General features: G+C 36.7%; 1 protein-coding gene and 1 long non-coding RNA gene across 2 annotated transcripts; both read left to right on the forward strand.

Moving 5' to 3' along the window:
• On the forward strand, window positions 584-5,380 carry LOC109233199 (protein CHUP1, chloroplastic). The gene is made up of 6 exons (XM_019398983.1): window positions 584-2,082; window positions 2,800-2,931; window positions 3,009-3,190; window positions 3,334-3,445; window positions 4,842-4,979; window positions 5,098-5,380. The coding sequence occupies exons 1-6, from the start codon at window positions 841-843 to the stop codon at window positions 5,230-5,232; spliced, it is 1,941 nt and encodes a 646-aa protein (XP_019254528.1). The 5' UTR covers window positions 584-840; the 3' UTR covers window positions 5,233-5,380.
• On the forward strand, window positions 15,971-17,492 carry LOC109233887. Its single transcript, XR_002069100.1, has 2 exons — window positions 15,971-16,100; window positions 17,310-17,492. It is a non-coding gene; the product is annotated as an uncharacterized LOC109233887 (long non-coding RNA).

Below are 27,355 nucleotides of genomic sequence, written 5' to 3' on the forward strand. Positions count from 1 at the left end.
ATACGGAATTCCTATTCAGAGATGTTTATAAGAGGATTTTTTTATTACCAAAAAAAGAAAGAAATAGTATTGAGAGCACTGCTACTCCGTTTTGAAGGGTTATATGCGGGTAACGACAACAATAAATTCAGTGATTTTTTACGAGTGGGATTTGGAGAGGATAAGATATACACAGCCGACCGACCCTGGAAGTACAGAAAGACTATTTTCGATAGACGCTCGGCGCAGATAAACTCATGATAAATCGTTCTTTCTAGTAACAGACATCAAAAATGTTTAAAAATATTTGTACTACAAAAATTTAATTTCCAGATTCTCAGTACGTTCAAATTAAAATAAAATAGAGGAAGTTTTGATCAAGGACAATGACCGTTGGAACTATTATGTCTGTTTCCAAACGTTAGGGTAAAGGTGAAATAGTTGCTCAATTACGCGCGTGGATGAGTCAAAATATTTCAACTTTAGCAAAAATGCTTTTGTCTTATTTTTTGTTTTTATTTCTTGTTAAAAATAAAAAATTAAAGCGGATCCAAGAAAAGAAGACCGTTCATCGATATCGCTGCATCATTTACACATTCAAAGTTCCAACAAACAAATACCCTCTATACTAAAACACATAAACTGAAGAGAGTTACAGTATCTTCACTTACTCTTTCATACCCCTATTACTCCCCCTAGCCCCCTACCCCCTTTCTTCCAGGCGCATAGATAGGGACTAGTCCTTCTCCTTTGTAAATTTGAGGGGATAGGCATACCATTCTTGAAAACCAATAGTTAGAGATTATACATATTGAGAGAAAACAGAGTAAAAAAAGCTCTTTGGGTTTGTTAGATGCAACAATGGTTGCTGGCAAAGTAAAAACGGCTATGGGTTTACAGAAATCACCTGCAAATCCAAAGCCATCAAAGCAAGATTCAGTTCCCAAGCCCCCTTCTCCATCACCCAGCTGCACAAAACAGCAGACTACTCCCAAAAGTGCAGGATTTTCTCGCTCTTTCGGTGTCTACTTTCCCCGTTCCTCCGCCCAAGTCCAGCCTCGTCCACCAGACGTTGCAGAGCTCCTACGCTTAGTCGAAGAGTTACGCGAAAGAGAGTCCCGTTTAAAAACCGAGCTCCTCGAGAAGAAACTGCTTAAGGAATCAGTTGCTATTCTTCCAGTGTTGGAGAGTGAGATCAACCTAAAAGATGCAGAAATCGAACGGAAAAAACGGATGATTGAATGCTTGGGAGTGGAAAATGAAAGGCTTAGACAAGAAGTAGAGATGTTACACATTGAGCTAGTGAAGCAAAACGGGAGGCATGAAGAGAGGGTAAAAGCTATGGAAGCTGAAATCTCTGAGCTGAAGAAAGCTAATGAAGAGTTATCAGCTCATAGGCTTGTGGATGCTGTAACAAATAATGGTGCTCACAACAAATCTAACATGACCAAGTATTTGAGAAAATGCGTGACTCAACCTAGCATTAGTGTGACTTCGAAACCAGACTGTGAGATGAAAGAGGAAATAGTTAGTGCAATGGAAATGTGTGAGAGGCCTAAACATTCTCGGAGTAATTCTGAGGAGTTAGCTGAGATATCTGCTGGCATTATGAGTTTGAGATCACGTATTCCCCGTGTTCCTAAACCACCACCACGGCCATCGTCGACGATATTGCCATCATCATCCTCATCGTCTTCATTATCTTCTTCTTCATCTTCTCCGTCGTATAGTTCTTTATCAGATTCAGCTGAACGTGCTTTAGCTGAAATTTCTAACATTCCACCTCCACCACCTCCGCCGCCAGCGATGGCGCCCAAAATGGTGGCAACAGTTCCTCCACCGCCGCCTCCGCCACCACCTTCAGCGGCGGTGGTCAAAACAGGCCCACCTCCACCTCCACCACCACCTCCTAAAGGATTAAAGCCTGTGCCAGCAAAGGTTAGGCGTATACCTGAAGTGGTGGAATTTTATCACTCTCTAATGCGGAGGGACTGCCGAAGAGATTCCGGTGCCGGTGTAAGTGGTGCCGCCGATGCTCCAGCGACAGCCACGGCGAAGGATATGATCGGAGAAATTGAGAACCGGTCTGCCTATTTACTGGCGGTAAGTTCTTTGGCCACGGTATTGTGTTAAATTACTGCTTTGCCATTTCCCTGTTGCATTTTACTGTCAATGAAAATGACTAGTCTGTGATGTCTTTTTCTGGTACCCCTATTGCACTTTTTCTTGGAATTTTGCTTAGTTTCTTACAAGATAAGACAGTATGTAGATTCGAATCAATATTGGTAGAGGTAAAGTGCAATTATGAATCAGGAAAAGCTGTAATTTCACCAACTCACTCTGGGCAATTTAGTCAATTTATTGAAAGAATAATCGCTTTCGCGATCTTTATGAATGACATGGGATGATAAGTGAAAACTGATTTTTTTTTTTCTTCAGATCTATTAGTATTTGAACAAAAATTAGGGATTTTGATTATTTCATACGAAGTGCTAATAACTTCATTTCTTTCGTTTAACAGTAAAAACATATAATAGTTGAAGATATTAATCAAAATGTAATTTTTTGACTATTGGGAAGTGAAATCAAATTGTGGAATTGATGGAGTATTTTAGAAAATAAAATGACATACTAATGAGGTTGCCTAAAGATGGTTGAAAGTAAAGGGCTACTTGTTTTAACTTTAGTAAACTTCAAAACTGTGATGAAAAATCTTTTAAAAATTGTAGCACTTAATAAGGATTAACTGTAAAATTTTATATGTATGGTTAGTATATTTAATTTCTGATTATATTCCCCTTTTTGTTTCCTTGATTGCAGATTAAAACAGATGTTGAGACACAAGGAGATTTTATAAGGTTTTTGATCAAAGAAGTGGAAAATGCTGCATTCGCAGATATTGAGGATGTTGTGCCTTTTGTAAAATGGCTTGATGATGAGCTCTCTTACCTGGTAAAATTCTTCTCATTTTAATATTCTAATTTGTATATTCTTGGTCAATCTATCTTGATGACTTGAAGTTTTTTCAGGTTGATGAAAGAGCTGTTCTGAAACATTTCGAATGGCCGGAGCAAAAGGCTGATGCATTGAGAGAAGCTGCATTTGGATATTGTGATCTAAAGAAACTTGAATCTGAGGCATCGTCCTTTCGCGATAATCCCAGACAACCCTGTGGCACAGCTCTTAAGAAAATGCAGGCCTTATTTGAGAAGTAAAAATTTGCTCTATCTCTTAATTTACTGTTATTATTATTTTAGTTCTAAATTAATTAATGAGACCTTGCATCATAAATGAAACATGGTAGTTAGTAGTGATTGTTCTCCATTCTAATGTCAATTGTTGTTATTTAAACAGATTAGAGCATGGACTTTACAATTTGTCAAGAATGAGAGAATCAGCTTCAAAGAGATATAAAGTCTTCCAAATTCCAATTGAGTGGATGCTGGATACTGGTTATGTTACTCAGGTAATTAAAAAAATAAATTCTTGTCTCCTTTATGATCTCTACTATGTTGTAGTTGTTTGATGTATTATTTTCCAATTGATGTTCCATATAAAAATGTCTTCACAATATGTTAAGTTGACTTGGGACCTCAATTCTTGCCATCTTTTCTGGTAGCGCTTCTTTTGGTGCCTTAAAATCTTTTACTGACTATTTAAAAATGAGACTAGTGATAGTTCCCAAAAGGCTCTAAAAATTGATGCATAATGCACGGAAGCTAGGTGTGTCGAAACATCGTTCTTGAATTTTCTAGAAAAATAGAACCGAAATAAAAGAAAAATAAAATAAAGCATAATGGTAATTGAAGATGGTTCCTGGTGTTACTGGTCTGGTCCATGGAGGTTTAGTCATGCCGTTGAATAATGGATAGCCAAAGGGGAAGTAGCATGGGATAGTATCTGTTTTGTATTATTCTAAAATTAGAGGTTACTAGATGACAGAAATTATGGGGAAGTTTTGCCTTATTATTAACTATGCCCATGCCTGCATGCGCACATGCTAAGTTCCCAGTTTTCCAAAACCTATTTGCTTGTCTGCATCCCTTTTTATACTAGTGTTGGTAGTAAGTAGGAAAAAAAGGAATCAGATTCTTAGTGTTGACCTTTTATAGATCCCTATGATATTAGATCTGGATATTTTAATGCCACATTAACCTGAAACTAAATTATTGTGTTGGTCTAAGCAGTCAACACTGAACAAAGAGCCTCTGAGCCTCTAGTAGGTAGAAGCTTCCTAATTGGCAATACCTTGGTTCTTTACTTTCCCTTTCATGGTTTCAAGATTTATCAATGCTAATAAAATTTACTCCCTTCTTTTCAATTATTAGTCCGTTCAAAAAAGAATGACATATTTCTATAATTGGAAATAATTTAACTTTAGACTTTTCATTTTACCCTTAACGAGAAACTTTTATAACCACATAATGTCATGGCCCACGACATGAAGTTTTTATGCTTTAACCTTTTAAGACCACAAGTTTCAAAAGTCTCCCTTTTTTCTCTTAAACTCCATGCCGAGTCGAACCGGATTAATAAAATTCATGGTCAATTATTGATCTTAGCAATTGAGGTTTCTACGCAGTGATATCTAGTTTGTTGGTCTTTGTCCCTGCAAGATGACATAATTAAGAGCAGGCAAAGTTCACAGACATTCTACTTGCCTGTAAAATTTACTGTTTTCCTCTTTTTTCACTGTTAGGTGGGGCAAAATGGTATAGTATTAATAACCTTCCCATTTCTTGCAAACCGTGTGGTCTCAAATTTTGTACCATGCTGCTGCTGCTTTGATTGAGAAATAACACAAAGAGGGAATTGGTGATAACGTGAGGTAGTTATGTTGTTTTGTTTTTGCATTATTGCAGATAAAGCTGGCATCAGTAAAATTAGCCATGAAGTACATGAAGAGGGTATCCGCAGAGTTAGAAATGGTTGGTGGTGGTGGTCCCGAAGAAGAAGAGCTTATAATTCAAGGCGTTAGGTTCGCCTTTCGAGTACATCAGGTATAATAAAGATTTTTTTACACTAAAAAAGAAACAAACATTTTAATGAAAATTTTGTTCTTTCACATGCTGTCTCGTAGTACTAATTAATTTTGTGTTTTTTTTTGTTTTTCTCAAGTTTGCGGGAGGTTTTGATGTGGAGACAATGAGAGCATTCCAAGAGTTGAGAGACAAAGCAAGATCTTGCCATATACAGTGTCAAAATCAGCAACAGCAGCAACACAAATATGTTTGCAGATTTACACCTTGCTAGTTAACAATCTGTAGCAAACTCAGCTTCAGAATGCTGTTATTTTTGTTGTAAAGAGTGAAATGTATGTGAATATACCAATGGCAGTAGCCATTTTTCTGCATAAACATTTATTAATTTATTCATAATTCGTGCCAAAATGGACTCTTCATAACTTGTCCTTACAGACATCTGATTACCATAATAGTTTGTTTTTTTTTACACGAATTAATCTGTTAACCCTCTAGCTAATCGTTTAGGTGCGTTAAGTAGAGTGGCTTAAATGCTATTTCCATGTCTCAATATATGCTCAAGTTTCAAATATAACTTCTACCATTTCAAATTCAATATTTGAAGTTTTAAACATATCTCTACTTTTCTTTTTCTTTTTCATTTTTCCTCACTTTCCTTGGCATTAAACAAAAGCTTGAAGATACGTTTTCTTTATGCTTTTTTTTTCTTGAAAGGGGAGAAGGAAGAGAACAAGCAAAGTATAAAAAGAAAATGAAAATTGTCGAAATATCTTAACTTTGCGCCAATTTTCTGTCTAAAACCATGGATAACCTCTTATTTTCCTTCTAATTATCTCTTTCAACTGAGAAACTTTTTAATTTTATCCCCCTTTATTTGGAAAAGCTTCTCATCTTGTTTCCTTGCAAACTTGAAACAATATGCAGATTTTCTAAAATTTCTTTCTCATTCTTTTGGGTGGGAAAGGGTCTATGGAAACATTCCTTTTTATTTTGCGCTCAATTCTCAACAACATAATATGGAGAAAAATCTGTCCAATATTTGAAATCACAAACATCGACAAAAATTAGAGCAAATTCATGGGTGGTCATTCACCTTTGTGCTCATCACCCAAAAACTATTATTCTTTCTTTTGTTATGTAAAAATTATTTTACTTTGATTGCTTCACTTATCACAAAAATAACTTCAACCCGTATTTGTATAAAACCTAGCTCAAATGTGAGAAAAATGAAAAAAATAATGATCCTTATATTTAGGGGTAAGATTAAAACGGATCCTTAAATTACTGCTTAGCGGTTTGATCCCATAAGACCGTAAAAATGAGTACTTTTGGTTTTTGTCAGTGTTTAAGAAAATATAATTATTATTTTAATAAAAATTTCAGAAAAAGGAATTTAATATGTAACTGCAACTGCAAGAACAGCTACTGGAAAAGATGGATGTTTGTTGTCCCAACCATTCTTTTAGTCCCAAGCCCGCTGAGGGAAGGGCTGACTTAGAACAAAGTTTTCGTGTTGTTGATTCCTAGGTGTAGTGCTTCTTCCCCTATGCTGCCTATTAGCGCTAGTAGAGTAGGATTGACCCGTAATACTGAACCTCTAGGCGTAACCTTTCGCTTAATACTAGAATCGAGAATCGAAACATAGCATCTGAGGTTGCATTAATCGAGGATACACGACAGAAGGAATTGTTCTATTTCCAAACATCACCTTCAAAAAGTGTAGATTTTTTTTCAAAAATTTTCTCGAATCACGTGTTTTTCTCCTCGTAAGACTGAGAGAAATGAATAAATATGAAATAAAAGAAAAAAGAATCAAATCGCACCATCTCTGTAATAGGTAAATGCCTCTTTTTCTCCTGAAGTTGTCGGAATTACTCGTAATAAGATATTGACTACAATTGAAAAGGTCTTATCAATAAAATTTCCATTTATCCGTGTTCTAGGCATAGGTAGCAATCCATTCTAGAATTATAAAACAATAAAAGAAGAAGAAGAGTATTGCAGAGAAAAGTAGGGAGAGAGAATTCTTATTGATTTGGAATGAATTACAATGGAATAGAACCCTCTATTTATAGGGAGATGGTGACTTAGCCACCAAGTAATAAACCCTAGAATCTCTCTAAATATAGACATTCACCATAAATAAAATTCTATTTATAACACTCCCCCTTGAATGTCTATTCAACAGATAATGTGTCTCGTTAAAACATTAACTAAAATAAAACCCAGTGGGAAAAAAAATTCTAGAAAAGGAAAATGAGTACACATATCTAACAATACGCCTTTTGGTCGCCTTGTTAAAAACCTTGCAAGGAAAACCTAGTGGGACAAAACCTTGTAAGGAAAAAAGAGTCCAACACGCATTAACTCCCCCTGATGAGAGCATCAATCCACATCCTTGAGCCTTCGCATCCCGATCTTGTACACTAGCTTCTTGAAGGTTGACGTTGGTAGAGATTTTGTGAACAAATCAGCCATACTATCACTTGAACGAATCTGTTGCACATTGATATCACCATTCTTTTGAAAATCATGTGTGAAAATAACTTTGGTGAAATGTGCTTTGTCCTATCTCCTTTTATGAATCCTCCCTTCAATTGAGCTATGCATGCTGCATTATCTTCATATAGAATTGTGGGTAGTTTGTCACATTTCAAACCACGTTTGTCTCGAATAAGATGTATTATAGACCTCAACCACACACTCTCTCGACTTGCTTCATGAATAGCAATTATCTCAGCATGATTAGATGAAGTAGCCACAATTGATTGCTTAGTCGATCGCCAAGATATGACAGTGCCTCCACAGGTAAACACATAACCTGTTTGAGATCAAGCCTTGTATGGATCAGATAAATACCCAGCATCAGCAAACCAACAAGATCGGGACTGCAACTATTGCCATAAAATAAGCCCATATCGGTAGTTCCTTTTAGATACCGCAATATGTGTTTGATTCCATTCCAATGTCTCCTTGTGGGAGCATAGCTATATCTTGCTAAGACATTAACTGAAAAAGTTATGTCAGGCCTTGTAGTATTAGCATGATACATTAGAGCACCAATTGCACTAAGATATTGTACTTCAGGACCAAGTAGCTCTTCATTCTCTTCTTGAGGTCGAAATGGATCCTTTTCACATCAAGTGATCGAACAACCATTGGGGTACTTAATGGATGTGCTCCATCCATGTAAAACCGTTCCAATACCTTTTCTATGTAGGTAGATTGATGAATAAAAATTTCGTTTGCCAAATGTTCAATTTGCAAACCAAGACATAATTTTGTCTTTCCGAGATCTTTCATCTCAAATTCTTTATTTAAATAATCAATTGCCTTTTGGAGTTCTATAGGAGTTCCAATAAGGTTTATGTCATCAACATATATGGCAAGTACAACAAATTCCAATGTTGTTTTCTATATAAAAACACATGGGCAAATGGAATCATTTATATAGACTTCCTTTAATAAATACTCACTAAGACGATTATACCACATTCGTCCTGATTGCTTTAGACCATACAAAGATCTTTGCAATTTGATTGAAAACATTTCCCGGGACTTTGAATTATGTGCGTTTGGCATTTTAAATCCATCGAAAATTTTCATGTATATCTCATTATCAAGTGAGCCATAAAGGTAAGCGGTAACCACATCCATTAAATACATGTCAAGCTTTTCATGGACAGCAAAACTAATGAGATAACGGAACGTTATAGCATCCATAACGGGTGAATATGTCTCTTCATAATCGACACCAGGCCTTTGTGAAAATCCTTGTGCAACAAGGCGTGCCTTATATCTTTGTACCTCGTTTTTCTCATTTCTCTTGCGTACAAAGACCCATTTATTGCCAACAGGCTTAACACCATTAGGTGTTTGGACTACAGGCCCAAAAACTTCACGTTTTGCAAGTGAATTCAACTCTGATTGGATTGCTTCTTGCCATTTTGGCCAATCAAGTCTTTGTCGACATTCTCCAATAGATTGAGGTTCGAGATCCTCACTTTCTTGCATAATGCTAGATGCAACATTATATGCAAAGACATAATCCACCACTATATCCACTCGATTCAAATTTGTCTCAATATCGATTGGATTTATTGATAGTTCCTTATTTTCTTGAGCCTCAGGCTCAGTGGATTCCTCATGAATCTCAGAATTTATTAAATCGTGGATTTCTTCATGAGATTCTTTCGTAGTGTCATTTTGATCATTTGTTTTCCTTTTTCTAGGATTTCGATCTTTGGAACCTAATGGTCTGCCACGTTTTAGGCGTGCTTTTGACTCATTAGCTATGACACTAGAAGATTTTCCAAAAGGGACATCAATACGGATTGGAACATTCTCTGCAGGGATATGTGATTTTGTTATCCTTTTCATATCCGTAAATGCATCTGGCATTTGATTTGCTATTCTCTGCAAATGAATAATCTTTTGCACCTCCTTTTCACAAATAGAGGCACGTGGATCAAGATGAGATAATGATGGATTTTTCCACAAAATTTTCCGTTTGGTTTCACCAGCTTCTCCCCCTAATTTTGGGAAAAGTGTCTCATCGAATCGACAGTCTGCAAATCGTGCAGTAAACAAATCCCCCGTCAATGTTTCGAGGTAGCGAATAATGGAGGGCGATTCAAACCCAACATATATTCCTAACCTTCTTTGCGGACCCATTTTGGTGCGATATGGCGGTGCTACAGGCACATATACTGCGCATCCAAAAATTCTTAAATGGGATATATTAGGTTCATGACCCAAAACTAATTGCAACGGGGAATATTTATGATAATTTGTCGGTCTGAGACGAACTAGCATTGCTGCATGCAAAATGGCGTGATCCCAAACAGAAGTGGGTAACCTCGTTTTCATGAGTAACGGTCTTGCTATCAATTGCAGACGTTTAATTAAACACTCTGCAAGGCCATTTTGAGTGTGAACATGAGCTACAGGATGTTCCACTTTTATCCCAATTGATAAGCAATAATCATTAAATGCTTGGAATGAAAACTCAGTTGCATTATCAAGTCTAATAGACTTAATTGGATTATCGGGAAATTGTGCCCGTAATCGAATTATTTGTGCCATTAATTTTGCAAACGCGAGGTTGCGAGATGACAATAGGCACGCATGGGACCATCTAGAAGATGCGTCTATTAAGACCATAAAATATCTAAACGACCCACTAGGTGGGTGAATAGGTCCACAAATGTCCTCTTGTATACGTTCCAAAAACGCAGGGGACTCAATTCCAACATTTGTTGGTGATGGTCTAAAATTAACTTGCCTTGATAAAAAGAAGTGCAAGAAAATTCATTATTTAAAAGAATCCTTAAATTCTTTAATGGATGCCCATTTGAGTTTTCTATAATCTGTCTCATCATAATTGATCCAGGATGTCCCAATCGATCATGCGAAAGTACAAAAGCATTGGAATCGGTAACCTTTTGGTTTACAATAGAATGTGCCTCAATTGCACTAATTCTTGTCCAATACAGGCCACAAGATAAAGATGGGAACTTCTCAATAGCCCTTTTCTGGCCAGAGATTTTTGGTAACGATGAGATATTCAAGATTATTCTCATCTATTGTCTCAATATGATATCCATTCCAGCGAATATCTTTAAAACTCAACAAGTTCCTCTTGGACTTGGAGGAGAACATTGCATTCTCTATAATAAGCATTGTTCCCTTGGGCAGAGTTATAGTAGCTCTTCCAGAGCCTTCAATTAATTTACTACTACCAGAAATTGTGGTATCATCTGCCTTACACATACTTAAATGAGAGAAATATTTCTTCTCTTTGAATATTGTATGTGTCGTACATGAATCAATTAAACAAATATTTTTACAATTGAACTGTGATCCAATTTTGCTTTGAGAGATATCCATATTTGCTTGTATCTAAAATCGAATTATAGAATTTCAATAATATAAAAAAAAATACTTACAAAGAGTTTAGGGATTTTAAAAATAGCATCATGTTCTCCCTCTCTGTAATTCTCAGTTGCCGATGATCAATCATAAACTTTTCTGATTGCAAAACCATCATTTTTGTGAAATTTCACTTGATCTTCCTCTTTTCCTTTTCCTGCTACTGCCATTGTTTCATTTATAAGGAATGAGACTACGAAGACCTCAAGACCTTAACTATACTTTGATCTTTTTACAACAAGTGATCTAAGATAGTAGAGTCTCGTGCTGATAACGTGTTATAAAACAATAAAAGAAAAAGAAGAGTATTGCATAGAAAAGTAGGAAGAGAGAATTCTTATTGATTTGGAATAAATTACAATGGAATAGAACCCTCTATTTATAGGGAGAGGGTGACTTAGCCACCAAGTAATAAACCCTAGAATCTCTCTAAATATAGACATTCACCATAAATAAAATTCTATTTATAACATAATCACATTTAAAAGAGCATTTTTGTAATTTTGGCTATTTTTGGCTTACTGCAGGATCTGGTGTAACTTTTTGTGGTGCAGTTTATGCTATTTTAAATCTATTTCTATTATCTTTTGCAATTTTTGGTTTTGCGACTTTTGGATTTGATAAATCTATCCCGTCAAATTATTTAGTCTGACCTGCAATTAGGCATATGGTAGCAGAGATGGGGATGTTAAGATGAATGTGCGGGCACAACAGGTTAGATAGGATGAAAAATGAGGTTATTCGCGAAAAGGTGGGTGTGACCCCTATTGAACACAAAATGCAGGAAGCGCGACTTAGGTGGTTTGGTCATGTGAGGAGGAGGAGCACAGACGCCCCGGTTAGGAGGTGTGACAGGTTCACATTAGAGGGCCTACGGAGAGGTAGAGGTAGGCCAAAGAAGAGGTGGGGAGAGGTGATTAGGCAAGACATGGCGCAACTTCAGCTGACCGAGGACATGACCCTTGATAGGAAGGTATGAAGGTCGAGGATTAGGGTAGTAGAGTAGGTAGTCTAGAGCGTTCATAACAGTAGTATTGGCACGCAGTCTCGCTTGCTGTTGGTAGTATGTTTTTATGATTAACCATTGTTTTATTTCATTGTTGATCACCTTACTATCTTGTTATTTTTATTCTGCTTTTATATGGCTTATTGGTATTGTCCCTTCTTGTATATATTTTCATTAATGTGGTGCTTATGCTTTCCTGAGCCGAGGGTCTATTGGAAACACCCTCTCTATCCTCACAAGATAGGGGTAAGGTCTGCGTGCACACTACCCTCTCAGACCCCACAGTGTGGGATAATACTGGGTATGTTATTGTTGTAATCAATCATGTAACTTGAAGATCTGAAATTCGTATCTCATGAAAAGCGTTAACTCAGTTTCAAGGTGAATATATGTAGGTTAGTAGCGGTGCTTATCGGGTGGATCGGACAAATAATTACGCTTAACGGTTCGGCTTATTGGTTAACGGATTATAAATATAGTAATTCGCTAGCCCTTCAATAAGACAACGGGTGGATTGATATCGGAATAATGATTATCTGGCTGTTTATCGGCTAAACCAAATAAAATTTTTTTTAACAATCCTAATCTTGTGAATACAAAACGGCCAACTACATAGTTCACTAGCTTTTATAATTTCAACTTACCATTCATAATCCTCGTTACATTACTCAATGAAGACTTATCATGGAGTATATAGGATTATCTTTGGAACAAATTTTTTCAACACTCAATGATTGTCATAGAGGTCATGATTTTCTCTAGAAGAAATTAACTACGTAACAAAGATACACATATTGTCATGCATAAGAAGGTAAAAGTGTAAATATAAAATTTTTTATCGGGTTAGCGGTTTATTTGATTAAAAAATTGATTCGCCCCCAAATCGTTAAGCCGTTAATTATAAAATCTCAATTCTTTCACCATCCATTACCCCGATAACGCGATACCAATAAGCCATCGGTTCGGTTCGATTAACGGTTACATTTCGATTTTGTACAGCCCTATAGGTTTGTAACATTAAAGTTGATTGTGAAGATTGGTGAACTTTCACTTATTCATTGGTTTGACTTTCAAACAAATCATCAATTTTTCTTTATCGTTTAAAGGATCAAATATTAACTATAGTCTTAAAAGGGTTTGATTTGCTTATATTGCAAAAGGAGAATAAAAAGCTAAGACATGCCGTTATTGTTTTCGTACTTTTCAACTGATTTCACACTTATAATCTGTTTTTAATAGTAACTCTATATTTAAGGTGGTAGAACACCTATAATCTTAAAATATTTAGTCCGCCATTGATTTAACAGGATTATATTGATATTTTTAGTTAAATTTTTTTAGTTTTTATCTATCTATATCTATACTATATTAAAAGTGGGAAGCTTCTAACTGAAAAATTAAATTACTATACTACCCTTTCTTATCAATCTAAATATCCTATTTAATAAAAAGAAAACCTAATGCATAGGAAGAGAAGCAACGGTTCAGAATCGTGTTTTGAAGAACACACGCATGTTTAACTTGCTACTTCTCCCCGCCAAGAGTTACACTTTCTTGCTAATCAATTTTCGTATTGGGGTTAGTCTTGGTAGAACAGACTTTGTACTTCTCTTCTCTTCTCAGTGCTCTTACCGGATATTCACTGTTCATTCTATTCACATATGGAATCTGGTAATTTTATTCTATTCTTTTCCCATCCTTTGCAGTTTATTGTTAACAAATTCAATAGAAAAAAAAAGGTTTGGGGTGGGGATAGATTTGCTGAACTATTTAGAATGATAATCTCAAGAGTCAATGGAGAAGAAATGCACTCAGAAAATGAAATAAACTACTAAGACACAGTAGAATATAGATCTTGAACAGAATACAGAATTTTATGGCTTTGAATGAGTCTATAATCCTTTACATATACTACTTGTGCTTGTTAAAATTCTTTAGAAGTTTGAGAATCAACTTCTGAAGGTGTTCTTATTTAGAGGTTATTTGATGCAAACTTGTTATACATTTTCTTAAGATCAGAAAACTGAAACCTTAGTGAATGCAACGTATTAATAATCTTATTTCTCGAAAATAAAATCTATTTTGGCTTTTGATGACCCAATCTTTAATAACTTTTAGTTTGTCTAACTGACATTGACTTATAATAGAGGTGTATTGGAAAATTTAATTTATACTGGTGTCATGGAACACCAACAAACTTCAGTAATGAGCAGTACCACAATATAGTGCTATAGTCGTTTTATAATGAAAAGCTTCATTATGAAATATGTACACTCTGTTTTGCCCAAGCTATTGATGTTCAAATTCTTTGAACCATTTGTCATTTCCTCTGATACTCTATCGTGTGTTTCTATTTAAATAATTTTTTGGTTGTTGTGTGTAGGATTATTCTTCTTGTAATATGTAATATCAAATTGTTAAAAGTTTAGTTTTCAAAGGAAATCACAATTTATTCCATTATAGCTTACAAGATTATTTAAAACTCAAATTATATGCTGCACTATTTCATGTTACTGTTGTGTTTCACTCCTATAGAATCAACTGTAATTTACTTTCACGATCGATGTTGATGCAACTACACCATTCTCTTTACTCCAGTTTATTTGCTATTTCCTTTCTTTTGCAGTAATTTTTCTAAGGAAAATTCACCAAGTCATTAGGCCGGGTATCATGGTGCATGTATAGTTTATTAACTTAGAACGATCAGAAAGTTAGAAAGCAGAGAACAAATGTTAAAGTTAATTGTTTATGTGGATTAGTGGACGGTGAATTAAGATATTCGACCAGCATGTGCTTTAGAAGTGAAGAAAGTGGGCTACAATGGAGTTCAAATTATTTTAACCTTAAACTTTAATATATTGCATATTTGCATTCATAATTAAACACGTATGCATAGCTCTGTTTTGGCTTTAAACCACCATGTGTACTAAGAAAAAGATTGTTCATATTTTTGACTCATCTTTTGCTGCCAAATAAATGTTTATCCCAAGAATTCACTTTTTCTCCCATGAAAATGAATGTTTATTCCAAGAATTTAAATTTCTCCCAAATGAAGGATATCCTTTCAAGTTCATTCGAAAATAAGTTCACGTACATTTATGTTGCAATGCAATTTAAATAAACTACATGATCAAATAATAACCTAATATTGGATTTTATCCTAATTTCTTAAATGACCAACTTTACGCTGTCAGGAGAAATATCAAAGCTGACAATGAACGTCCTTATTATGACAGAGCAATGGAAACAGATGAAAGGAACATATACCAGTAATATCGTCTATAAGGAAGTATAAGTGAAATACGCTTTATTACATATTTGTACCTCATGATAAAATTAAGTAAAATAATCGCATGTATCTAATTAACTTTAATTCTGCATCTTTGTAGATTCACACGATATCAATCATCTTAATCTCGACAAACAAGTCACTATACGGTGATCCATATTAATCATCAAATAAACTTTTATTTTATTATTTCATGTATAATTCTTTACTCAAAGCTTTATCTTAATAATATTTTTACTATTTTATAAAATTGTGTACTTCATGACTTGACATACACGTGCAACGCACGTGTCGAGAAACTAGTTATATTTAATAACCAGAGTTTGTTAGATATCCGATGAAAAACAAAAGGCCTCACTTTTGACGACCTTAGAGGATCATAACGTTAAGAAATTAGTTAAGGGTCCATTTTAAACCTACTTTCAAACATAAGAACCATTTTTGTCGTTTTCTCTCATATGAAAGAATGATTTTGAACTTACTGTCAAAGTTATTTTAGTTATAAGTAAAACAAAATAAAATAATTTTTATGTAACTAAAATGAATTTTATGTAACAAAATAGCTTTTATATAAAAAAAAATTACAATTTTTTTGGTAATGAGCACAAAGCTGCATGAGAAATTTACTCCAAAAATTGCACCTTTTCTTTATTTTATCATTTTCAAACCTTAAAAATAAAAATAAAAAACAAGCATGGGAAAACTGAAAAGAAAAAAGACTAACATTTAGAAGAGCTGGTTAATCAGCAGGAAGAAGTGATTAACAAAGATGATTGACTTTTCCGCACTCCCCACAATCAGAATCAACCCTTTTCTCCTTTACCTTGAATTAATCACCAAACTACATCCCTCAGTACACTTCTTTTAGTTTGAAATGGGGGTTGAGTTGACGACTTGACTCTGATCAATATAGGTATGTTTTTCTCTCTCATTCTTCCCTCCTTTCTTCCTTAAATTTTCTAAAGTGCTAGAGGAGATAATAAATGTTACTGACTTACTATCTTGGAATGAACTTACTGGCAAGAGGAAGGGTTAGGTATTTACTTTCTAACCAGATAAATGTTTGCATATGTAGACTGTAGTAGCATGGTCTTAAGATGATTAGAGAACAACTAAAACTGATTCTTGTAATGTTATTTGGTTGATTGGTGATCAATGTTACTAGACTATTGCTTGTGAATTTTTTTTATCAAGATTGACTTTTAAGCTGTTTGGGACTTAAAAGTAGTGAAAGTATCTGCTGCTATAAACGAGGTTTGCAGTTTGAGGTGTGATATCATGACATTTTAGGGAAATGAAATTGGTGAAATAACTTGTTCAATCTAATCTGAAATCCTTTTGCTATAATCTCTTCTTTCCTGTTCAATACCTTTAATTTGTACTACTTGGAGTTGTTGAAGATGTTTGTTACAACAGCTAACATAATGTCTGCTGGTGCATGTTATTAGGAGTTATACTTTCCAATGATAACAGCTGGAGGCTTTTTTGCATAGAGGCTAGAAATTGTTCTCGACTTCTTTTCATCCTTCAAATCTAGTTAATTTTCTCACTAAACTTTGTGGCAGCAAAATCACAAAGGTCCCTTCTCGAGAAAAACTAATGCAGATAATGAAGTACCATTAGCTATTTTTTAGTGGAATGTTAGCATAATTCATCTAGCAATTTCTTCCATTAAAGTGGCTCTATGTCTATGGCATTCGGATTCGAAATTGGTCTAGTTTTGGTTTATTTGTTGTTTTGGAAGTTAATTTGTGCTTGTTTTGGAAGATAGTTTGTGTTTGGATTAGGCTAGAAATTGGTCTAGTTTTGGCTGAATTTCTTCCATTTATGTGTATATTATCTTGTTTGGATATTTAAACTTAAATTTTGTGCATACTTTGCTCTTGTATTTATATTTAAGAAAATTAAGAAGCAAAAAGTTCCGCAAGGCGTACTACTCATAGAGGAGCTAACCCTGGTGATTCCCTGTGCCCTCGCCTTCAGTCTGTCGTTTCTAATTGTGTCCTAGCTGATATATCTGTTTGCTTTGCTTACAATAAATTTTCTATATAATACTTCAGCGCATCAGGTCAATAATTTCTGTTCACTACTGTGTTTGCTTTGTGGCGTTTCTTCTTGTCAGTCTATATGGAGTTTGCAAGTCCGTGGCCCAAATTCAGAAAATCATCAGCCTGAGACAAAGTTAATGAATTCCATGCTAAATGAAGGGATCAGTGTATTGGGAAAAATTGAGTTTACATATTAAAGTGGTATAAAGATGACGTGTCATGACACGTAGATTGATCAAAGAGTTATGATTGGCAAAGAGGCACGAGTTGCAACAGATACGAGCAGATGCATAGAAAGAGGCACGAGCGGTTATTCAAAAGACTCAACGCCCGTACCTATTTAAGTCCATGAATTAAGGAGAATGAACCTGACAGTACAAAGGAGTACAGATACAGTATTTAATGAGCCTTAAATACTGAAAATGTTAGAGAATCTGTATTAAATACAATGAATATGTAATGTAGCATTTAATGTCTTTAATTGTCTATAATAGCCTTATTATGAAAAATGCAAAACGCATATCTCCAAAATAGCTATAAAAAGGAGATAATGGATCAATTGTAGGGACACGAAATATTATCCGAATACACTGGTTTACTTTGTTTTTCTGACTATCTCATTATTGACAAAATCATTCTTCTTTATTCGTTCTTTGATTATCAATAACCCGAGTTCTTCTAAATTATCGCTTTGACCGAAATTTCATTTTTTGGTTAAACAAATTGGTTCCGTTACCGGGAATCTGATAATCTATTTTTTCTTAACCTTGTCTATTTCGTTACATCAATGATCATGTCAAATGTTAACGATAACACCAAGGGAAACCAAGGAAATCAAGGAAACCATCAACTCCAAGGGGACCCACAAGATGTTCACACTCCGATCCCTTCTCCACAAATCTCGCCTTGGCGGTCTCGAGAAGGAACTCCCGATGGATCTCATTCAAATGCAAACACTCAATTCAACAACGATGAAGCTATCAACGAAGCTTTGCAGAAGCTGATCGCTCAACAGGTCAATAAAGCTCTTGAGGCTTTTGCCAGCCAATTACCTGCTGCACCGTCAACACCAGCTCTAAATACCAATACTTTGGAAAACCCTCGTTCTGGGCTTGTTAATTCAGGCAGTGGTGGAATCCCCAGTGAATCACGAGATGGAGAACCAGGTAACGTAGTCAATTCCGATTCACAAAATTTAGTTCTAACATTACAGAAACAGCTTAAGGAGCAAAGTGACCGCATAGAACAAATACCTAGAGTACCGCTTGTAATCAAAGGGATAGATATGGACAAATATTCACAGCAACCTTGGAAGCCAAGCGCTGCTCCTCTACCAATTCCAAAGAAATTCAAAATGCCTGATATTCCAAAATACGACGGAACAACTGATCCACGAGACCATGTGTCTGCATTTACAACTGGAGTAAAAGGCAACGACTTGACCAAACAAGAAATTGAATCAGTATTGGTCAAAAAATTCGGAGAAACGCTCACTAAGGGAGCATTAACATGGTATTCTCTTTTTACCCGAAAATTCCATAAATTCTTTTGCTGAGCTTGCAGATTCATTTATTAAAGCACATTCGGGAGCTCAAAAAGTCAAAAAGAGAATGGAGAATATTTTCAAAATCAAACAAGGGGATTCTGAGTTGCTCAAGGAGTTCGTGGATAGGTTCCAGCGTGAAAGAATGACGTTACCACGTGTACCAGATAATTGGGCAGCTATAGCTTTTACTAGTAATTTGAATGAAAAAAGCTCAGAAGCTACGAGGCGACTCAAGGAAAGTCTTCGTGAATTCCCAGCAACAACATGGAATGACGTCTACAACCGATATAGCACGAAGTTAAGGATCGAGGAAGATATTATCTCACGATCTCAAAAAGAAGAAAAGGTAAGTTCAAGACGGGCGGAAACAGAAAAAAGATAAGGTAAAAACAGGTACGAACCATATATGGGCCCAGCTGGAAAAGATTCACGGTCCAAGCATGATCATTCAAGGTACGATCATAGATCTAGAAATAGAGAATCGGGTTCATCATCCAGGTATGGAAATGATCGCAACACGCGAGAGTCACGAGACGATGATAGAAATTTGAAGGCGCGGTTCGGTGGTTATAATTTTAATGTGAGCACTTCCGAGCTCATTGTTGTTTTAAGAAGCATGGGTGATAAGGTGCGGTGGCCAAAAGAGATGAGGTCAAACCCAAACAGGCGCAATCCCGAACACTGGTGTGAATTTCATAAAGATCATGGTCACAAAACGGCAGATTGAGGTTACTACAGGGCGAAGTTGATCATCTGTTGAAGCAAGGGTATCTCACTGAGTTATTCAGCGAGAAAGGAAAGCAAGCATACATGAAGAATAGGCAGGAGCCCCCAAAACCGCCTTCCCCAAAAAGGACCGTTAATGTTATCAGCGGAGGTGAAGAAATCAATGGTGTGACGTATACAGCAGCAAATAAAGTATCCAAAGTCACGATTACCCACGGGAAGCAGATGCGGCATGTCTTAGAGGAAGAAAGCATTATGTTTGATGATGCAGATGCGGATGGCGTATTAACTCCACATAACGACGCACTGGTAATATCTTTACTTGTACATGACACTAATGTGAAACGAGTTTTGATTGATCCAGGTAGCTCTGTGAATGTTATTCTGCTAAGAGTTCTACACGAGATGCAAGCTGAAGCCAAATTAGTACCCAAGGTGCATACTTTGTCCGGGTTCGACAATTCCAGCGTCATGACAAAAGGAGAAGTAATACTTATTACTTTCGCAGAAGGAGTTGTCAAAGATAAAAAGTTTCAGGTAGTGCAGCTGGAAATGGCTTACAACATAATTCTAGGGAGGCCATGGATCCACGAGATGGATGATGTTCCGTCGACCTTACATCAAGTCATTAAATTTCCATCACCGTGGGGAATATGTCAAATCCGTGGAGATCAACAGACATCTAGGAACATTAACTCCTTAGCAGATTCAAACACGAGAAATGAAGAAAAATAGCAATTACAGTATTCAGTTGAGGATATCACAACGCAAACCTCAACTGAACAAGGGCGAACAGATGTAGATTCAAGGCCCGATTCCATTGAAGAACCAGAAGAAAAAGAGAATATCAAAACAACGATCGAAGAATTGGAGGTTGTAGTATTATTTGTACATCGGCCTGAAAGGAAAATCTACATAGGGGCCAATCTCAGCCCAGATGTGAAACGTAAGTTGATTGAATTTTTAAAAGCTAACGCAGATTGTTTTGCTTGGTCCCATTCTGATATTACAGGAATACCACCGGAGGTAATGACTCACAAGTTAAATGAAGACCCCTCATATACACCTGTCAAACAAAAGAAGAGAAAGCAAGGAGCTTTCAAAAATCAGGTGATTCAAGATGAGGTCCAAAAATTATTAAACAATGGATCTATCCGCGAGGTAAAGTATCCTAATTGGTTAGCTAATACTGTTGTGGTACCAAAAAAGAATGGTAAGTGGCGAGTTTGTGTAGATTACACAGATCTTAACAAAGCTTGTCCCAAGACTCTTTTCCATTACCACATATAGATCAACTAATTGATGCTACTGCAGGACATGAACTATTAAGCTTTTTAGATGCGTATTCAGGATACAATTAGATCAAAATGGATCCGATAGATGAGGAAAAAACTTCATTTATAACAGACAGGGGGACTTACTACTATAAAGTAATGCCTTTTGGCCTCAAAAATGCCGGTGCAACGTATCAAAGACTGGTGACCAAAATGTTCCAAGAACACTTGGGAAAAACTATGGAGGTCTACATAGATGATATGCTCGTTAAAACTCAACACTCGGGGGATCATAGATCGCACTTATTGGATACGTTTCAGATATTGCGGAAATTCAATATGAAATTAAACCCTGAGAAATGTGTGTTTGGTGTTGCATCAGGTAAGTTTTTAGGTTTTCTTGTTTCTAACCGTGGTATTGAGGTGAATCCAGCGCAGATTAAAGCCATTGAAGAAATCCCTGATGTACTTACAAATAAAAAAGAAGTACAGAGGTTGACAGGAAGAATTGCAGCTTTGGGGAGATTTATTTCCAAATCATCCGAAAAGTGCTTTAAATTCTTCTCAGCTCTTAAAAAGCAATCATTTCGAATGGAATGAGGAATGTCAACAGGCACTCAAAAATTTGAAGACATACTTATCAAACCCACCGTTGCTCGCAAAACCAAAAGCTGGGGAAAGATTGCTCATCTACCTTGCCGTCTCAGAAGTAGCGATAAGTGATGTTTTAGTTCGTGAGGATCAAGGTAAACAATCTCCGATTTATTATGTCAGTAAATCTTTATTAGATGCGGAGACGCGGTATCCTCAATTAGAAAAACTTGCACTGGCATTAATCATGGCATCTAGAAAACTAAGGCCTTATTTTCAATGTCACCCTATCGTAGTAGTAACTGCTTATCCATTACGCAATATATTACACAAGCATGAATTATCAGGAAGGTTAGCCAAGTGGGCTATAGAATTAAGTGAATATGATATCACATACCAACCTAGAACTGCTATAAAATCTCAAGTTTTAGCTGATTTCGTGGCTGATTTTAGCCAAGGGATGCAATTAGAAGCAGAAAAAGAGTTGCAGGTGTCAATGGAGCTAACCCAGGATTTTGGACCCTATTTACTAATGGTTAATCTAACGTGACGGGTGCAGGTTTAGGGATTGTTTTGGTACCACCTACGGGTGAAACCATTTGACAAGCCATTAAATGTCGTTCTATAATTAACACTGAGGCAGAGTATGAGGTTGTGATTGCAGGTTTAGAACTGGCACGAGAACTTGGCATAGATCAGATTGTAATCAAAAGCGATTCACAGCTTGTAGTTAATCAAATGCTGGGGACTTATACGGCCAGGGAAGCAAGGATGCAGCAATACTTAGAAAAGGTACGGGATTTGATAAAGCAATTTCAAACCTGGAAAGTTACACAAATACCAAGGGATGAAAATGTTGAAGTAGACGCCCTAGCTAATCTCGCATCTGCAGCAGACGTGGCAAGCGATGCAAATGCTTCAGTTATTCATTTATTTCATTCAGTTCTCGACCCCGATAAGAATGAGGTAAATTTTAATAACTTAACTTGGGATTGGAGGAACGAGATTGTTGCTTTTTTGCAGTATGGTATCGTCCCTAAAGATAAGAAAAAAGCTCATGCGCTTCGAAAAAAGGCAGCTCGGTATTGCTTAAAGCAACTATCGAAAAATGTTCGGTGGTCCCTTAGCAAGATGCCTCGGACCTTCTCAGACATAATACGTAATGAGAGAAATACACGAGGGGCATTGTGGGAATCACGCAGGAGGAAGGTCATTGGTAAGAACCCTAATTAGGGCAGGTTATTATTGGCCTAAAATGGAAGAAGAAGCGGAAAGTTTCGTGGCTAAATGCGATAAATGCCAAAGGTACGGAAATAATATGCATAGACCTGCGGAGTTACTACATCCGGTCATTGCACCGTGGCCATTTATGAAATGGGGAATGGATATCGTGGGTCCACTACCACAAGCAAAAGGACAGGTAAAATTTTTGCTCGTACTCACTAATTATTTTACTAAATGGGTAGAGGCAGGAGCATTCAAACAGGTGCGAGAAAAGGAAGTTAAAGATTTTATTTGGCGAAATATCATATGCCGATTCGGTGTGCCAAAGGAAATCGTGTGTGATAATGGCCCTCAGTTTATAGGCGCTCAAATCACAGAATTCTTTCAAAGTTGGCAGATTAAAAGGATTACATCCACACCTTATCATCCAGTGGGTAATGGGCTAGCCGAGTCAACAAACAAAGTCATTATCAACAATTTAAAGAAGTGTTTAGAGGAATCCAAAGGTAATTGGCCAGAAGTGTTACCTGGTGTTTTATGGGCATATCGCACAACAGCAAAAACAAGTACAGGAGAAACACCATTTTCATTGGTTTATGGAGCTGAAGCTTTAATTCCAGTTGAGATAGGAGAGCCGAGTACAAGGTTTACACATGCGTCAGAAGAGTCTAATGACGAGGAAATGCGTGTAAATCTTGATTTACTTGAAGGAAGAAGAGAAGCTGCACTAATAAGAATGGCAGCACAGAAGCAGGTTATAGAACGATACTACAACCGAAAAGCACGCCTCAGATTCTTCAAAATTGGGGACTTTGTGCTCAAAAAGGTTTTTCAATCTACGAAGGCAGCTAATGCGGGGAAATTAAGTCCAACATGGGAAGGACCCTATAGGATTCGTGATATTGCAGGTAAAGGAGCATACGAGTTAGAAACAATGGATGGCAAGATACTACCTTCACATTGGAATGTTGTTCACCTGAAGAGATACTATTTCTAAGGAATACCCACGGTCAGGTATCCGTATTTTAAAATTTAATTTTTGAATTGTTAAAATTTTACTAACGATTTTAGATGATAGGCAAAAAGCTAACCGTGCTAAATGATGAGTCACGACCTGCAAGGCACGTGGAATAAATTAAATTTCCCGGCCTAGGGTTACAATTATTCTGATAGAAATTCAAACGGGTTAAGTAGTCTATATCTATAATCGCACCTCCGAGTCCCGTATGTTTTTCCTTTTCAGGGAAATGACCAAATGAGAGGACCAATCAAGTGCTCGAGGCTTCTTACTTCAGCGCTCAAATACTTGGGGGACTATATAATATACACAGGCATGTGTGTAAAGAAGGCAAAGAAGATTGAGAAATAATCAAAGATCAAGCCTGAAAAGTTCACTCAATGAATGAGTTAAGTATGGAGCAAAGTTACGAGCTAAGCCTTAAAAAGTACCTTACCATAATTAGGGTAAAGGCAATGTATAGAAACGGGTTATAAATAAAAACCTCGTGTTTATTTTTTTTTTAAATCTGTTACAAGAAAAACAGTTACGAGAAAGTTATAGATGTAATTCAAATACATGTAAAGTGTTATTCAAAACTAGACAAAGTTCAAATAAAAACTTGTCAAAGTTATTTCAAGAAACATGTATATTCCTGTTTCTTTTATCGTATGTTAAACACCGTTATGAAGTTGAGACGTCTTCTTCATTAAGTGTCGAATATAAAAGGGCTCTCTTTTATAAAATTCATGATTAATTTAAATATTCTTGAAGTTAACAGAAGCATTTTTGAACAATAAAAATGCAAATTATTCTATAAGTCCTTAGAAATAAAGGCGAGAATAAACAAAATAGAAGCTCAAGATAGTCACGAGAAACTTCTTGATATTAAAAAGCTTGACTAAGTATGAGCTTAGTCATAAACTGCAAAATTGTTTATACATATTGCCCCATAAAAGGTCTGGGGACTTAAGTTTCCAAAATAAACCCTCAAATGAGACCAAGGGTTTTAACCACAATTTTCCAAAAAACAGCACAAAGAAATTTAAACAACTTAAACTTGTCACTGAGAAGATGAAGGAACTGAAACAGGTGCATCAACAGCAGCGGGCTCAACTTGGCTTGAAGGAGTGGGGATACCCGTATCAACTTCAACATTTGCAGAAGCTTCGGCCACGGGAGAAGGAAAATCTTGGTTTTGCTGAGCCTTCTCAATAGTTTCATTGATTTTAGCTAACTCAGATTCCAAGTTAAAATTCTCTTGGCTAGCTTCAACAAGGGTAACACGGCGAGAATTCAAAAACGCCCAACTCACTTCCATGGCAGACTTATCCTCAAGGATCTCATAATCTCTTTCCCAGTCAGCAATTTCATTCTTCAACTTTTCAATTTCAGCCAAGGCAGATTTGTAAGAAGCTTGAAGAGAGGCATGGGAACTTTCTAAGGAACAAACCTTATCAGAAGAAGCCCGGAGGTCTTCTTGGGCTTGGGTTAAATTCTGCACGAGCACACCAGCATAAGCTTCTTTCTCGCCCAAGAGAACCTTCAACTCTCTAATCTCTTCACTTGCCTTGGACAACTGCTCGGAGAAAGAAGTTTCAAGACGAGCCTTTTCTTTATCTGCTTGACTTGAGGAAGCTTTTACAATTGCCAATTCTGAAGTCAAGGCCCGTACCTGCTGTTCTAAGGTATTCTTATTTTCCTCTAAGTACTCCACATCAATCTGAAGACTTTCATACTGTTCCTTCCAATTATACGCCTCTAATTGATAGTCACGCACTAACTGCTCTGAGAGGGTAACCCTATTCATCATCTCTGTGCCAATAAGATTGACCTAAAAAGGGAAAAGGAAAGGGAATGAGAATCCCAAAGATAGAAAAATGACAAAGTAAAAGTTTGAAAAATACCTTTAAAGAAGCATGCACAATGTCATTCATCAAAGTCAAGGAACTGTGGCTATCTAGCTTAGCTCTCTCAACGGGGCCAATCAAAGGCTTTAGCCACACATCTGCTTGACCCGATTTCCTTAAAAGATTGCCCTCAGCGGGGACTTCAATAGTCACTTGCCTCATAGCACCGCTCCTACTAGAGGAACCAACCTCAACATGGTGAATAGGTGGAGGGAAAATTGTTGAAGGAGGAACAGTAGAAGCAGTAAAAATATCTAGGGAGGAACGGAAACAGCCGAAGTCGGCAATAAGGAGTACAGACACGGGAGTAGAGAAAGAAGCCAGGGGTGCTTCATCAGAAACTGGGCCTAAGCTTTCACTACCAAACCCGCTGATAAAAAGCTGCTCAACAGAATCATGAGCAGCAGCGGGAGCAACATCATCATCAGGAATCACAATCGGGGCCTCAATAGACTCGGTAAGAGGAAAAGAACTGAGGGGGGATGCTTCTGCTTCGTCATCAAAGATAATGCGTCTACGGGCCCGCGGCCTTGTTACCAATGAACCCCCATCTTCCTCTTCTTCAGAGTCTTGGTCACCAACGACTTTTCTTTTCAATGAAGAACCTAAGATTATTTCTTGGGCCCTTTCCAAAGAGATACGAGAAGCCGCGACCGCCTTAGCAGTAACTCATCAAACAGCAAATCCCGATAGAAAGAAGGATTGAAGTAAGTTCAGAGAAAAAAAACAATATGTAAAATAAAATAAAATAAAAGCTCTTACCATGAGTTTTCACCTTCCAACCAAATCGTTGGGAAAGTGTCTTCCAAGACCTACCATCCATTGGTGCAGTACTCAACAGCTTTACTACTCAATCATGGAAATTGGGAATATCGTCCACAACTCCCATGGTTGCTGGAGAAAGAAAGTAAAATTAGAAAAATATACAAAAATTGAAGAAAAAAGGTACGAGAAGGTTAGAAGACTCACGTGCAAAATTCCACTTCTCAAAGAAGGGAACGTTATCATCACCCACTAAACCTACAGTGGGGGCAGCAATAGACCTGGCGTACCAGCCACGGTCTCTGTCATCTTCAGGGCTAACTAAAACTCTTTTGCTCCTAGCTACTAGTGTAAAAACACCATTACGGAAAAGCCTAGGGGAGTAAAGATGAATTAGATGGGAGAAAGTAAAAGGCACCTTAGCTAAATTGGTCAAATGTCTCAAACAGGAAACAACCCTCCATATTATTGGGCCAATTTGACCTAAGCAAACATCAAAGAAACGACAGAACTCGAGAATAACAGGATCAATAGCAGGTTTAAATCCTAAGGTGAAAGGGTACGTATAAACAAAGGAAAAATCGGTTAAGTAGGAGGTGATTCTTTGATTCGGATTGGGAATAATGATAGGGAAGTCATGACTCCAATGGCAGTCTCTGCGAACTAAAGGAATCAAACCTTCAGTAATTTGAGTGGGGTAGATATCAGCACGATCTAAAGAAGATACTTGATTTCTAAGAGACTCTCTGTCATTATAGAAAGATAGTTCCGCAGGAATTATCTCCTCTACTAAAGGTTCACGAAGAGGTTCAGAAGATTCTTTACCCCTAGAAGAAGATCTTTGTGAGAGAGAACCTCTAGTTCTAGAAGAGGGGCCAGAACTAGGAAAAGGGATAGAAGAATCACGTACAGATGAAGATCCTAAATTACGGAGCCTACCTCCCCTTCTGCTCCTACTGGGGGCATTAGGGAAGTTATCAACTATGGGCACCCTTCTAGGGTTAGGGTTTGATAAAGACATGATAATACAAGGAAGAAGCAAACAATGATTTGAGAAATTGAATGTTCAGAAAACTTTATGTGGTAAAGA

The sequence above is a fragment of the Nicotiana attenuata genome, chromosome 10 (assembly GCF_001879085.1).
Source record: "Nicotiana attenuata strain UT chromosome 10, NIATTr2, whole genome shotgun sequence".
NCBI classification, from domain to species: domain Eukaryota; kingdom Viridiplantae; phylum Streptophyta; class Magnoliopsida; order Solanales; family Solanaceae; genus Nicotiana; species Nicotiana attenuata.